General features: G+C 36.4%; 1 protein-coding gene across 15 annotated transcripts in view; it reads left to right on the top strand.

The window, feature by feature from the left end:
* MARK1 (microtubule affinity regulating kinase 1) overlaps window positions 1-12,503 on the top strand; it is a 59,966-nt gene that overhangs the window by 20,974 nt on the left and 26,489 nt on the right. For 9 of the 15 annotated variants that reach the window (XM_074817867.1, XM_074817868.1, XM_074817862.1 and 6 more), the window contains exons 2-5: window positions 1,825-2,028; window positions 2,724-2,777; window positions 10,631-10,679; window positions 11,810-11,875. In XM_074817867.1, coding sequence (XP_074673968.1) covers window positions 1,825-2,028; window positions 2,724-2,777; window positions 10,631-10,679; window positions 11,810-11,875 — 373 coding nt within the window. Of the gene's footprint in view, window positions 1-1,824; window positions 2,029-2,723; window positions 2,778-3,202; window positions 4,173-7,839; window positions 8,565-10,630; window positions 10,680-11,109; window positions 11,242-11,809; window positions 11,876-12,503 lie in introns of those variants that run through there. The other 6 variants (XM_074817869.1, XM_074817871.1, XR_012622421.1 and 3 more) reach the window with 5 other exon arrangements.

The raw sequence follows: 12,503 nt of genomic DNA, 5'->3' as shown, positions 1-12,503 counted from the left end.
CTCTTTGCCTGGAGCTGTCCTTCTGATCCTCTCTTTCCAAGTCCACAGAAAGTATTTTAATTACGTGCTTCTAAAGGATAAATACTATTGCTAGCATGTTATTTTATGGTTGGATAAATGTGTCTGATACACAGAATCTAAACATGCCTGCTTGCTTGGTTCCGCAGTAGTTCAGAAAACAGTTTAGCAGTGGGGGTAAAGTAGTATTTTCCAGAGACACTCGGGTAATGAAAAGACAAACAGAAAATTATATTTAGGACTGTTCTCCTGGACATAGTGAATAATTAATAATGCTGGAGGTGATGTAAGCAGAGTTGTGCTACATTTGGGAAGAACATTCTGGTTGTGGTATACTCCTTGTTTTTTCCGGTTGTGTTGCAGCTGTTTGCTAGTTTTCCCAATTCTACTAGTGCTTATGTCCTGAAATAACTCTGCTTGGCTCAGTGGGACTATCTGTAGGCCTGGGTGTTTACAGGAGGGGATTGACTTCAGTCTATAATAAATGCACACTGAAGTTTGAAGCACTGCTTTAAATTCTATTTTGTATAAGAAAATAATTACTTGCATAAGGAATGACGGGTGAGATCAGCATATACCAACATTAGGCTGGATATTGGGGGACACAGTGAAACCTCCCACTGCCTTCTGACTCTGCTTTCAGCTTAAGGTCAAAGATCTTCGAAACCTTTGGTCTCTAAAGAAACAGGCTCAGTTAGTGCTCAGTACAAGGGTATCGAGATACCCACTTTTTGATTGAAGCAGTGAAAAATGGGAAAATATTAAGGTGTCTTTTGAGTTTTGTTGATGCTTTATGCTTAGCAGAAACTGAGTGAGCTGGGAGTAAGCATGCCTTTCTGTTACAAAATGTAAAAACTGGTCTGAGAAGACACTGTTTCTACCTACAGTATTTGCCTGCCTTTAAATCTCTAACTTAAAAAATTAGAGGCTAAATTTTACCTGTTAAACATTTGTACCCATCTGCCACTGTTAGAAAGCATTTGAAATACTGAAACACTTAACACCCCTTTGACATCTTCTGTTACTTTGGTTTCTCCTTGGAACATTTCCAAGCCCTATCTGTGTCTTGCCCCTTATATACTTGGAAGTTAAAGAGTACAGAAGCACTGCAGATCTCAGTGACTAACATTTAATGTGGGATGATGTGTTGGCATGCATTAAAAATAACATCCTTTTAGTTCTTCAGACTTTTTGAGATTTAAAATGTATTTATGAGATATCATGGAGGGTTTTAAGAACGGATTATTGTTTTTAAATGAAGATGTAGATTGTTCATTACTTGAAAACTTCTGTGATTTACAAAAAGATGCAAATGAGTTTGGGGAACAAAGCTTACTTGACTTACTTTTTCTCATAACGCTATTTGAGTAAAGAAAGTTTAAAAAATAGAGTGAAACCTTGTTTTCAAATATACAAAAGTACAAATATTTTTTGTACTGTGTATTTTTAAAAAAGTAAATTTGGTTACGATTAGACAAGTTTATTTGCAACGTAATGGTGTAGTGTGTAGTTTGGCATAGTTTCCTATTTTAAAAAAGTCTGCAGTGGTTTGTTGATTACTGCCTAGGTGTCTCTAGTGTTACATTTGGAGCTGGTAAAATCTTTCTGCAGACCTTTTTCTTGAGACATGCATCAAACTGCCCAAAGACAGTGTGTTCTGCTTAGGCTACCATCCAAAATTATCAGTTATATAGTAGAAGTAAATGAATGACTCCCCTCTACACCTTTTTATGGTTTTAGTCTATTTTGCTGCAACTGTCTAAAATCCAAGTAGCTAAATTCCCAACTCTTTTATCTGCCTTCCAGCATACCTCTGTGGATGGATACACTGAGCCACATGTCCAGCCTATCAAGTCGAGTAGCAGACAAAACATCCCTCGATGTAGAAACTCCATTACATCTACCAATGAAGAGCATCCTCACATTGGAAATTATCGCTTACTGAAAACAATAGGAAAAGGAAATTTTGCCAAAGTGAAACTGGCAAGGCATGTGCTTACTGGAAGAGAGGTAAGCCTTTCAAAAAAAGAAAACAAACAAAAAAAGGCTGTCAGTGTGTTTTATCTTCTCTTTGGCTATCTTTATAAGTATTTCTGCTATTCTTTTACCTTTCTCTTCTGATTTTTCGTCATCATAAAGCAAGATGTAAAGAGGCTGTTTCAGGATACAGGAAAGGTTACCTGAGGTGCCTGAGTTTTCTTCCTGTAACCACTCACCCCTTTTTTTTAAAATGTAACTTCTTGGTGAGGAGATCAAAAAGCTTGTTGCACATAAAGGGGTATTTTGGAGCTGGGAGAGCATCTGTTCATCCCCAAGCATTTCCAAAACAGAAGATAAATCTATTGATAGATTTCATTGATATTGATAATCTGTTGATAAATGTGTAGATAGATAGATCCTGATGTTGAAATATATTGATAGATAGATCTTGTGTTTGGAGGGCCTGGTTTTGCAGTGGACAGGATAATATTATCTGACAGAAGTATAAAACTGATTCCTTGGTGGTACCATCTGGTGGCAAAGTTCTGAGCTCCTGCTAGTAGATCCTTATAGGTAAGGAAATTTTGCTTGATGAAATGCATAAAAGCAGACATATATGCATGTCTTATAGGCACATCTATGCTTTTGCTCATGGAGGTGCAATATATTTTTATTCAAACATTTTTCTGAGTTTAATAATCCATGGTGGTTTGTTTTTTCCCAAGGTTGCTGTGAAAATAATAGATAAAACACAGCTAAATCCTACTAGTCTGCAAAAGGTAAGAATATACCATAACATCTGAAATTCTATAAACGGTTGAACTGTGATCTTTTGTTTACTTGACAAAAATATTTGGTCCCTTTATCTTGCTAAACAAACATCTTTGTGTATGCATGACCTTGGGGGAGACAGTGGTATCCTACTGTCTTTGCTACAACGTGCATGTGCAATTTGTCTGAGGGCAGTTACTGTATGTGTTCCTATCTAAGCATTGCTTCTTTGCTCTTCCTTCCTCCTCCAGTTTTACTCTTTGCTGACAATAAAATTTGTATCTAATTACGTACACAAGTAGTTTGTCTAAATATTAAGTCAAGACGTAGTGCTGTAAAGGATAGTATTTTTCTTGAATTTGTCTTTAATGTAGTAATTGATTTTTGTGGACTTGTAAGTTTTGATGGTTTTATTTCACCTTTGTTTTTACAGTCTTTCAACTTTAATAAAGTATTTGTTAAACTCAAGGGACCTTTGGCAGTTACTTTTTTGTGTGTAGAATTGACAAAATGAACATAATCGGAACATTCTTGTTTGTTTGTGTCTGTAGATAAAAATTCAGAAGTCCTTCATAACCATTGTGATAAGTGTTTTAACAAAACCCTGCAGGTTTTTTGTTTGGTTTGGGGTTTTTACTATTTAACTATCTGTACGTTTGGTTTTGGCTGAAGCACAGAAATGTTGTATTGTCCTACTGGAGGTTGCCTATTATAAGAAATTGGGGATATGTTTTATTTACAAATACTACACTGCTGCTGTCTGTAGCCTCTTTCTCTCATTCTACAGCTACGACTTACTGCTCTTCTTTTATCTTTGGCTGCCATTATGTTTATTTTATTGTCCAACTTCTGGTTGTGAGGAGTTAGAAACAACTTTGCTTTCATTTCTTTTTTTTTCTTTGTTTTCTTTTAATTCTTTGGTTTATGTAGTTTCTCTTCTGTAGTGTTTTTGTTTGAGTATAGGTTCTTTGGGATTTTGTGGTGGTTTTTTTTAATTCAACCTGCTGTGCAGAGTTCATGCAAAAACTTTGATATCCTTAAGTCCTACACCCTATATTAAGCAAATCTCTTTCCTAATGTTTGAGGTAGTGAAGAGGGACCCACAGAGGCAGTATGTGAGAGAGCATACTGTGGAAATCCATGTTGCTCACATAGTTTGTTTCCTACTTAGCTTGGTATTTACACTTGGAGAGCTAGGTGAGTTTGTCTGGTTGTTGAGCAATGAGAGGGTAAAAAAAATATTAAAACTTTTTGGAAAACTAAGCATAAAAAATTTATTTCTGGGATAATTGCTTTAATGATAAAGAAGTTGTATTTCACACAGAAATATTCAATAATAATTCAATAAATCATTCCAAGTATAAATGAAACTTTCATAGCCTACAAAAGATGCTGTCACACCACACAAGTAGTAACAAAATACTCCTGTATTAGTGCACTACTGCTGCTGTTTATTTTTTGATTGAGAAGCTGATAATAAGAGAAACATTAGGTACGTTAGGTACAGTTAGAAGCAGCTTATAGCAGAACTAAGGATAGAAGTTAAATTCAGTGATCTAAGCACAATTCCATTCTTCAATAACTTCTAGAAATATTTATGCCATGCATCTTCTGCTTACACTGGAAAGTGTGATAATTTGTTGGTATAAATCTTTCCTTTGTACCACCTTGATTGTAATTTTCAGGAAAAATCTTTGTTTTGAATCTCTAAATATCTTCGTCTTCTTCCAATTTTCTGAGAATTTTAAGTGAAAGTGAATCCTGATTCCCTGAAAGATTTTAAGTAAGCTTAAGCACAGTTTTTGCACAGTTGCTCAAGCAACTGTAGTTTTTTAAAGCAAATAAGAGTGGGAGGTTGGTTTATCAGCATGCTTAGAATTACTACTTCTGTTAGTATTTTGAGAGGTCATTTGTGTATTGTAAATAATAAAAAAAATTCTCGTTCTGCTCTATGAAATCAGTCATCTTTATTCTTTCTGCACTGAACTATTACTTAAAGTTTGTGATTCTGTACTATATAGTATCACTGTAATGTGAATTTTTAAAATTCTGTCATTAGGGTTATACTGTACATAGGACTGTTAAGTAGTCATTTATTCAAGAGGTGATGTTGTGAATGGGAAGCAATGATAGTAGTATTGTTTTAATAGGAACAAACACTTTTCTAATGAATGTTTATAGAGGAATACTGGAGTATGTTACTGCCACAAAAATACCACTCCTGATGTTGGACCCATCTGAATTAGCATAGTTGAGAATACAGTCTCTAGAGCTTCAGAGCTGGTAAATTGTCAGCAAAACTTTTAGGCCTTCAATAACTGTTGATTTTTTTTGTTGATCAAACAAGACAAATATGTAGTGATCTTAGGTACAGGGTCATTCATAAAACCATCCCCTTTCCAAGGATGGAAAGGATACCAAGTGCAAGTAGGTTTTGCCATAGTACTTGCTACTGACCTAATTAAGTAAAATGAGTTGAGGCATCATAGCTTCTCATGCACTGTTCTGTTTTGTAAATAGAAATATTTGAGCACATACTTCAGTTGCTGAAAGTGTCACACAAGCTGGGTATTTAGTCACGCATATGAAAGCAAAGAAAGGGTTCAGTTTGTTCTTAACAATGTTCTTCAGTGTTATTTATGCCATATAGTATGGACAGGGTATTTTGCAGACAGTTACTTTAACTTAAACCATCAGATGTTAGGAGATGACACAAGTAAGCTGATCTTGTGAATTTTTAAATTTTGCATCCTTATGCATGCAGTATGATAGTCTTAAGCTATATTTCTTGCTTCAGGACCTCTGCCTCTCTAAATAAACAAACAATGTTGAATTAAGGGTACTCCCTTTTATTTTGTTTTCAATTCATTCACTATGTAGTTCCTATCTTAGTGAGCACCTGTTTAGAAGACAGAGCTGGCTTTTTTTGTGAACTTAGTGACATATTGTACTGACTTAGCTTTTTCCACTGTCATGAACATAGGCATTTGGGTTTCACCATAACTAGAATTTATATCAAAATTGCTATTCTATTTTCTGCATGTCTGCTACATTGAAAGTGTCTTCTGTACTAGCTTCACTAGGGGTGTTTCTGAAATAGCATTTTGTTGCTCTTCAGCAAACTGCTAGTGGAGGAGAAGGTGCTTTTTTTTCTAGGTTTGATTAGCGAGTGACATTTCAGATTTTTCTCTCTTTAGGGGTTATCAGGCTTCTGTTTATTCTTTAAACGTATTTAAAGTCTCAAACTTAGGTTCTTTCTGTTGTGAAGAAAAGCAGAACAGAAGTAAAGTAGTAGTAGATTAGGAACAACTTCAATATGTTACCCATTGAAAGCTATGCTTTTTTTGCAACATCCCTTCTCAGTAATGACTTAGAAACTAGAGAAGCATTCAAGCATGTCGTTCAAAGCAAGAAAAAGCCTTGGTTAACTGAAAATTTTTAATTTGATTGTAGTGACTTAAAATAGTAAATTTAAATGTAGATGTCAACCTGACAGCAAGTAGTGTTAGCAATTGTGTGACAGAAGATCTTTGTGCTTTCTGCAGTCTATGCCCTGACAAATAAAACTGGAAATGCAAGAATCAATTTTTCAAGCTTTGTGACTTTTCCATAGGTGTAAGTTCTACAAACTGAGTATGGTGCTGTCTGTCCTCTACTATAAGTGAAGTTATTGAGGCTACAACCTGTTTGCAACAAGGAGATAATTCTTCAAGAGCTTTTTTGAGTGGTAGTGCTTTGTTCAGAATGAAGAGTGGCCCTATAAAGGGGCGGGGGGGGGAGAAGTCAGGGAGCACTTACACCTTCTGAGAGAGCAATATGCTGCTGCTGCTCAAGGAAATAGAGGTGTGCATGAATTCTGAAAGCGCTATTTTTCATCAGTACAATAAATAATTATATAATCCTGCAGCTCACCTTGTCACAAAAGGAGAACTAATCTCACTGTTCTGTCCAGATTTCTATAACATTAACAAACTTGGCTTTGTAGGAAATAACTGTGGTCTTGTTGCTTTAATACATCTCTTCCTTTGCATATAGAGGTATCCTGAGTGTCACTGAGAAGTGTAGTGGATATTGTTTAAAGATACATCTATTTGTAAATACACATTGACATAACTAGTGTTAATGACCAGCATGCTTCTGCAGGGGGAAAGGGAGGGGCAGGAAGGTTTATCCTAAAGTAGTGCTCCATGGAATGCAAGTGTTCCAGTGTAAAATACTGTGCTCATACTTGAATACTGTTAATGCTTTTATTCAAGTGTTATCCATCATTCAGAGATTTTCTACACTGTTTCTCTCTTGTGAGAGAAAATTGGAGGAGTGAACGTTGGCGTTTCCGTAATTCATTACAGTGTGCATTTATACTGGGCCAGATAAAATCCTGAATATGCACCAGGACTCCAGAGAACAGTTCATTTGTCCAGTTTCCATTCTGCTCCCCCTCTGCTGTTTTGAATATCTGATTTAATAATGTTCCCTGATCTTTCTCCCCACTCCACATTTGAGAGACCCTTACACATCCCCTTGGACTGTATGGCCCAGAAGATACACAAGGTCTAATGTGGCTGAGTTTGATCTCTGCATAGCGCTGTTCCATTATTTCAGTTTTTTCAGCCTTTCAAACAATTTCTTTCTTCCTGGGTTGGAAGGTATCTGTCACACCAAGCAGCTTTAGCAAAGCTGCTTGACTTAGTTACGTAGCAGTATTGTGGAACACGTAAGTACATCTGCCTAATTTGCAAGATGCCTATACCTGAGTTACTTCAGAAAAAGGTCTGAAAATGTTGGTTTCCAGGTAAACAATTTCTGGAAACTTATCAGAAGCCAATAACAACTGCAAAACATGAACTCTGAGAAACATGTATCTCCCCATGAAGAAGGCCATCTTGTGTTCTATAGTTTCAGTAGTAGGCAGGCAGTTGGGAGAGGAGTGTTGTAGGGAATACAACCACTTAGGGGTTTTTTTAATCTTTTCTGAGGAAGCCATTTAGTCAGCAGGTACCTGCAGGTAGATTCCAAGATTTCAACTAACCTTGCTCATTTCTTTCTTTCCCTGCTCTCTGATGTTTGTAGGGAGACTGACACCATCCTGTCTGTAAAATAAAATAGCCAGTTTCCATTCAGCCTATGTTTGACATGATTTGTGTGGATGAGCATCACCTAGAAATAACTTCGGCTGCTTCAGCATTGTCTGGTTCTTGCTCTAAGCATGCAGATGCATTTTAAACAACATTAAAAATGTCTTTGAATCAAAATCCCCAAACAAACAAGAAGCCCACCTCAGAGTCACTAACCAGCAAGAAAATACACAGATTCACCTTGTGACTTTGTTGAGTTCATTTAGAATTTGCCTTGGAATAGCTGCTTTCTCTGAAAAGGTTGAGACTAACTACTTCCTCTTGATATACTCATGGTGACTACCAGGGCTGTGTACCTGTTTTGTATGAGAACATATGCTTCAGTTTTCTGAAAAATGTCTATTCAACAGGATATATAATACAAGATGTTGTAAAAAAATGTATTGGCTTTTGTATGGAATAAACCTAAGCCTATACCTTGGGTTTTGGTGATGTCTTCTGTTTGGAACTGGAGCAAGTAAATGTTTCTTTCATATAACAAAGTACCTGCATTAGGCTGGAGATCAGTAATGTTCTGTCTTGAGGAAAGAAGACTTTTATGTCCATTTCCTAGTAGGCTTTTTCTTTTATGGAAGAAGAAATAGCATATTATGTGGAACAAAATTTCATGTCACTATGAAATCAATTTGAATCTTAAACCAATTAATAAACTTCTAAATCCTGCGAGAATATTGAATAATGTGTATCTTTTTATGCAATCACCATGTGCTTCATATTGCATGTAAAATTGTGTTTATTAATGATCTATTTTCTAGACTTGAATTGATTTATAGAAGTCCAATATTTTAATCCTGCTTATGAAGATATGCATTCATTGCTGGAACTTTTATACAAGCATTAATACCGTTAAGTTATGAAATACCTTTCCAGTCTTCTGGCAGGAATTACAGTTTTCCACATACCTGCTTAGAAGTTCTTCTGAAGCTGTACCATCTGGCTTAGATTTGTTAGCTTCTGCCTAATTGATATTGATTTAGCTGAGAAACTTTTTCATGTGCAATGAATTCAAATACTTAGAAAAACAAAAAATGCACAATGAACAGCCTGGTACGATGTTTTTTTCATGGGAATAACTGACTTTATGAAGAAACAAGAATATTTGCTAAAGTTAATTGTAGTGCATGGTATTATATACCCATCTGTTACACTTTGAACACAAACAAACTGCATCATACTGTTCATGTTCTCTCAGGTAAATGCTTTTATAGCTTTTCCTTCCTTCTGAAATTGTTATAATGGCAATTATAAGGCAAGTGGATGGTAACTAGCTTGAAATACTTGAATAATGTAAATATAGAACTGCAATAATACTTAATCAAAAGCTGAATTTCAAAAACATTTTGCTCTATAGTCTTAAATAGAATAAATGCAGAATTTTAGAAATGTTATGACTGTTGCAGAAATGGAGTAATAAAACCATTGGTGTTGTCTCAGCAAAAGAATTTTAATTTCTCTTAACTTGTAGCCTCAGCCATCATAAAATAGAAACTAAAGTGCTACTCTTTGAGGAGGTGTTCGATTTCTGGCTTGCATCATTGTACCCTTTTGCAAAGGAAGCATATGAACAAATGGGACTAATTTTGAAAATGGAGGGAGAGATGTCCTCTGAGACATCGGACAAGCTGAACAGCAACAACACACTTCTGCATTGAGCCAAGTTTCTCTATAAAAGAGGACTGTAGTGCTGAGGTGTTTCCAAAATGTCTAAGCATTATGCAGAAGCCAGTGAGCTTTTCTTCCTTCATTTCAGCATCCTACTTCAGCCCAATACAGGACTAAAGAGCATGCAGCACAGTAAATAGATTTGGTGATGGGGATATGCTGTTCACTTGAAGTAAAACAGTGCAAGCTTATCAGTATTGACAGCCTCAAGTGTACAGTAACAGAACTATGTAGTCATTTTGGATTCCTTTCGTTTGCCTTCTTCCCTTTGAGTAGGTTAGTCTTGCTTCACCTCTCACTTAATCAATAAACCCATGAATGCTAGAAATTTAAGAGCGAAGACCTTTTGTTTCTGGTTTAAAAAAAAAAAGTAAACCCACCAGTGTCTTAAGTATATATGCTTAGTGCTGTAAGTTTATCCAATTGTTTTTGATTATGTGACTCAGGATCATAAAGCAAACTTTCATCAATCTTAAACCTTCAGGCCTTGCCAGGGGGAGAGGGGACACTGCTGTTTGTGGACTGGTGTAAAATTTGGTAGTTGCAAGAAAGGTGAACTTGCCCACTTAACCTCTATGGAGCAGCTGGACTGGGGGACATCAGGATTCCTGATATCTAATTCCATTTTAACATCTGTGTGTTCAACTTTTCTGTAGTACTACACCTCGTATTTGCACCCACAGTTATGTATGTATTCAGGGTAGTTAGCTGAGCTTGCCACTCATCAAAGAAATTGGAGCAAATAGATAACAGATTATTCACACAAATTTTTGTTGGTTTTGTTCAATGTAAAACTCCAGAAATGTCTATAAAACTTATCTGTGTCTGTTTGTATAAAGCTTAAAAATTAGTCTGTTTTTGATATGTAGTTGGTAGTGGTTATTTTTATATCATGTATAAGGTGTAGATTACATTTTCTGGATTTCACTGCAGTATATTTATATTTGATGTTAATGCTGTTTTCTGTGGCTTACACTGCTCCTTTTTGCTATCTAAAATCGCATATTTGTGTAACTTCTTGCTAATAAACACACTCTAAGAAAATTGTCTTGCTTCCTTGGCAGTTGTTCCGAGAAGTACGAATAATGAAGATACTGAATCATCCCAATATTGGTAGGAGCCCTGCATTTCTGCACTTACTTTAAAATTATACTGTTTACATTTTCTTCTCTTTGGCTTTATTTGAATGTATTTTACTGTTATGCTTTTGCTCATTAAACTTTTTTGAGGTAATAGGACAGTGAGCATTCAGTAAATGCTTCCTGTCTTTATTGACTCTGTTTGAAACAAGAAATTTGCTCTGAGGAGATAAACTGCTCAGTCTGGGAAAGCCTTAACACAAAGTAGGAGATGCTGAGCTCTCCCGTCTGTTGAGGGCCCCAACTCCTCTCTTCCATTGACATTAATCTTGAGGCCAAAAAGCATGAGTTTCTTAGGTGAAAGTAGCAAAACTCCTTTAGTTCAGTCTAGGAAAGACTCCCGCTGACTGATATTTCCAGAAAATTAGAATTACAAAGTATGTAATTTTCCCTTTCTGCTTTAGTTCTTTCACCTACCCCACAGCTTCAGGGCCCTACTTTGTGATGACAATTCTTCTGGCTGAGGAGGGCTGGACAGTCTTGTTCCAGAGACAGTTAATGGTCCTGAATCGGCCAGAGGGCTTGTTGCATACAAGGTATGGATGAGGTGTACAAGTTATTACATGCTAGGCACTCCCTTCTCATCCCTTGAATTGTTTGTTGCTTTTCCAGCATTTTGCTGTTTTTTGTTTTCTTGGGGGTGGTGGTGGGGGTGTGTTTGTTTTAAATGAGTGGTTACTGTTACAATCTGAGGAAAGTCTTCCAGACTTAACATTTCGGGTATCCACTCAGTTTTTAGTTGGTCAGAATCTCAGATTTCTAACTGGGAGCAGTTTACTAGTGAAACAGGGAAGGTTTGTATGATCTTAAAGACGTCTGTGTCAAATTAAGCACTAATTTCAGCATGAACTCGTTTGTACAGTGTGCATAAACTTCTGAGAAAATTGTGAATTAATATGCTTTATTATCAACTGTGATTTAGAAATTAATTTTGCTTTTTTTATCCCTTCAAAAGAATGCTAACCTAAAGGATATAAAGTTTTATTATGGTTTTGTGTTATCGCTGGCCATAAATTATCCTCACTTCATGAGTGTAATTTTTTTGTTTGTGCTGTGCTTTTGCTCCCTGCTGCAATCTCTCTCTCTCATTCATTTTTCTTGCAGTAAAATTATTTGAAGTTATTGAAACTGAAAAGACGTTGTATTTGGTAATGGAATATGCCAGTGGGGGTAAGTGGATTCTTAATTCTGCTTTAAGGATAAACTGAAATACGGAAAGCCATATCAGTTACATGCCTAGGAAAAATTTAAGGATTTTATGGTTAATGGGTTATTCCAGTCTGGCCTTCACAACAGTCCTAGCAGACCTCCCAGGGCAGACTTTCTTGCTTGCTTCACGTTCTGTAAAGTTAACCTATTAGGTTTGTGCTTAAGGGTAGTTAACATTCTGAGGTTTCTGCTGGAATATCAAGAGATAATCTGGTGCTGATTCTGGCAAAAAGTTGACTCAGTATTTATCTGCTATATTTAGGCAAGCACTGGTGCCTCATTTTATCTTGAAAATGTGTGCCAAAGCACTTGGAGAGGCAAGTCTGGGGCATGGGTATAACGAACACAGGAAAGGGGACCAGCAGGATGGTAGATTGAGAGGGATAGTGGGTGCCTGCTTGAGAAACTGCTTAGCATCTGAACGGGAAATGTTTCAATGTGGGAGGGGGATCCAGCACAGGGCTAGTGACCAGCCTAGGAAAGGCTGCTCATCAGACAGTGCAAAGATATGGTTCTGAAAGACATTTGAGCAGCTTTATTAGAGAACAAGACAGAAACAACAAAAGTGATACAGATACTATTAAGTGAA

The sequence above is a fragment of the Strix aluco genome, chromosome 3 (genome assembly GCF_031877795.1).
Source record: "Strix aluco isolate bStrAlu1 chromosome 3, bStrAlu1.hap1, whole genome shotgun sequence".
In the NCBI taxonomy this organism is placed as follows: Eukaryota; Metazoa; Chordata; class Aves; order Strigiformes; family Strigidae; genus Strix; species Strix aluco.
Note: the sequence above shows the minus strand (reverse complement) of the source record. Positions and strands in the feature narration are given on the sequence as shown.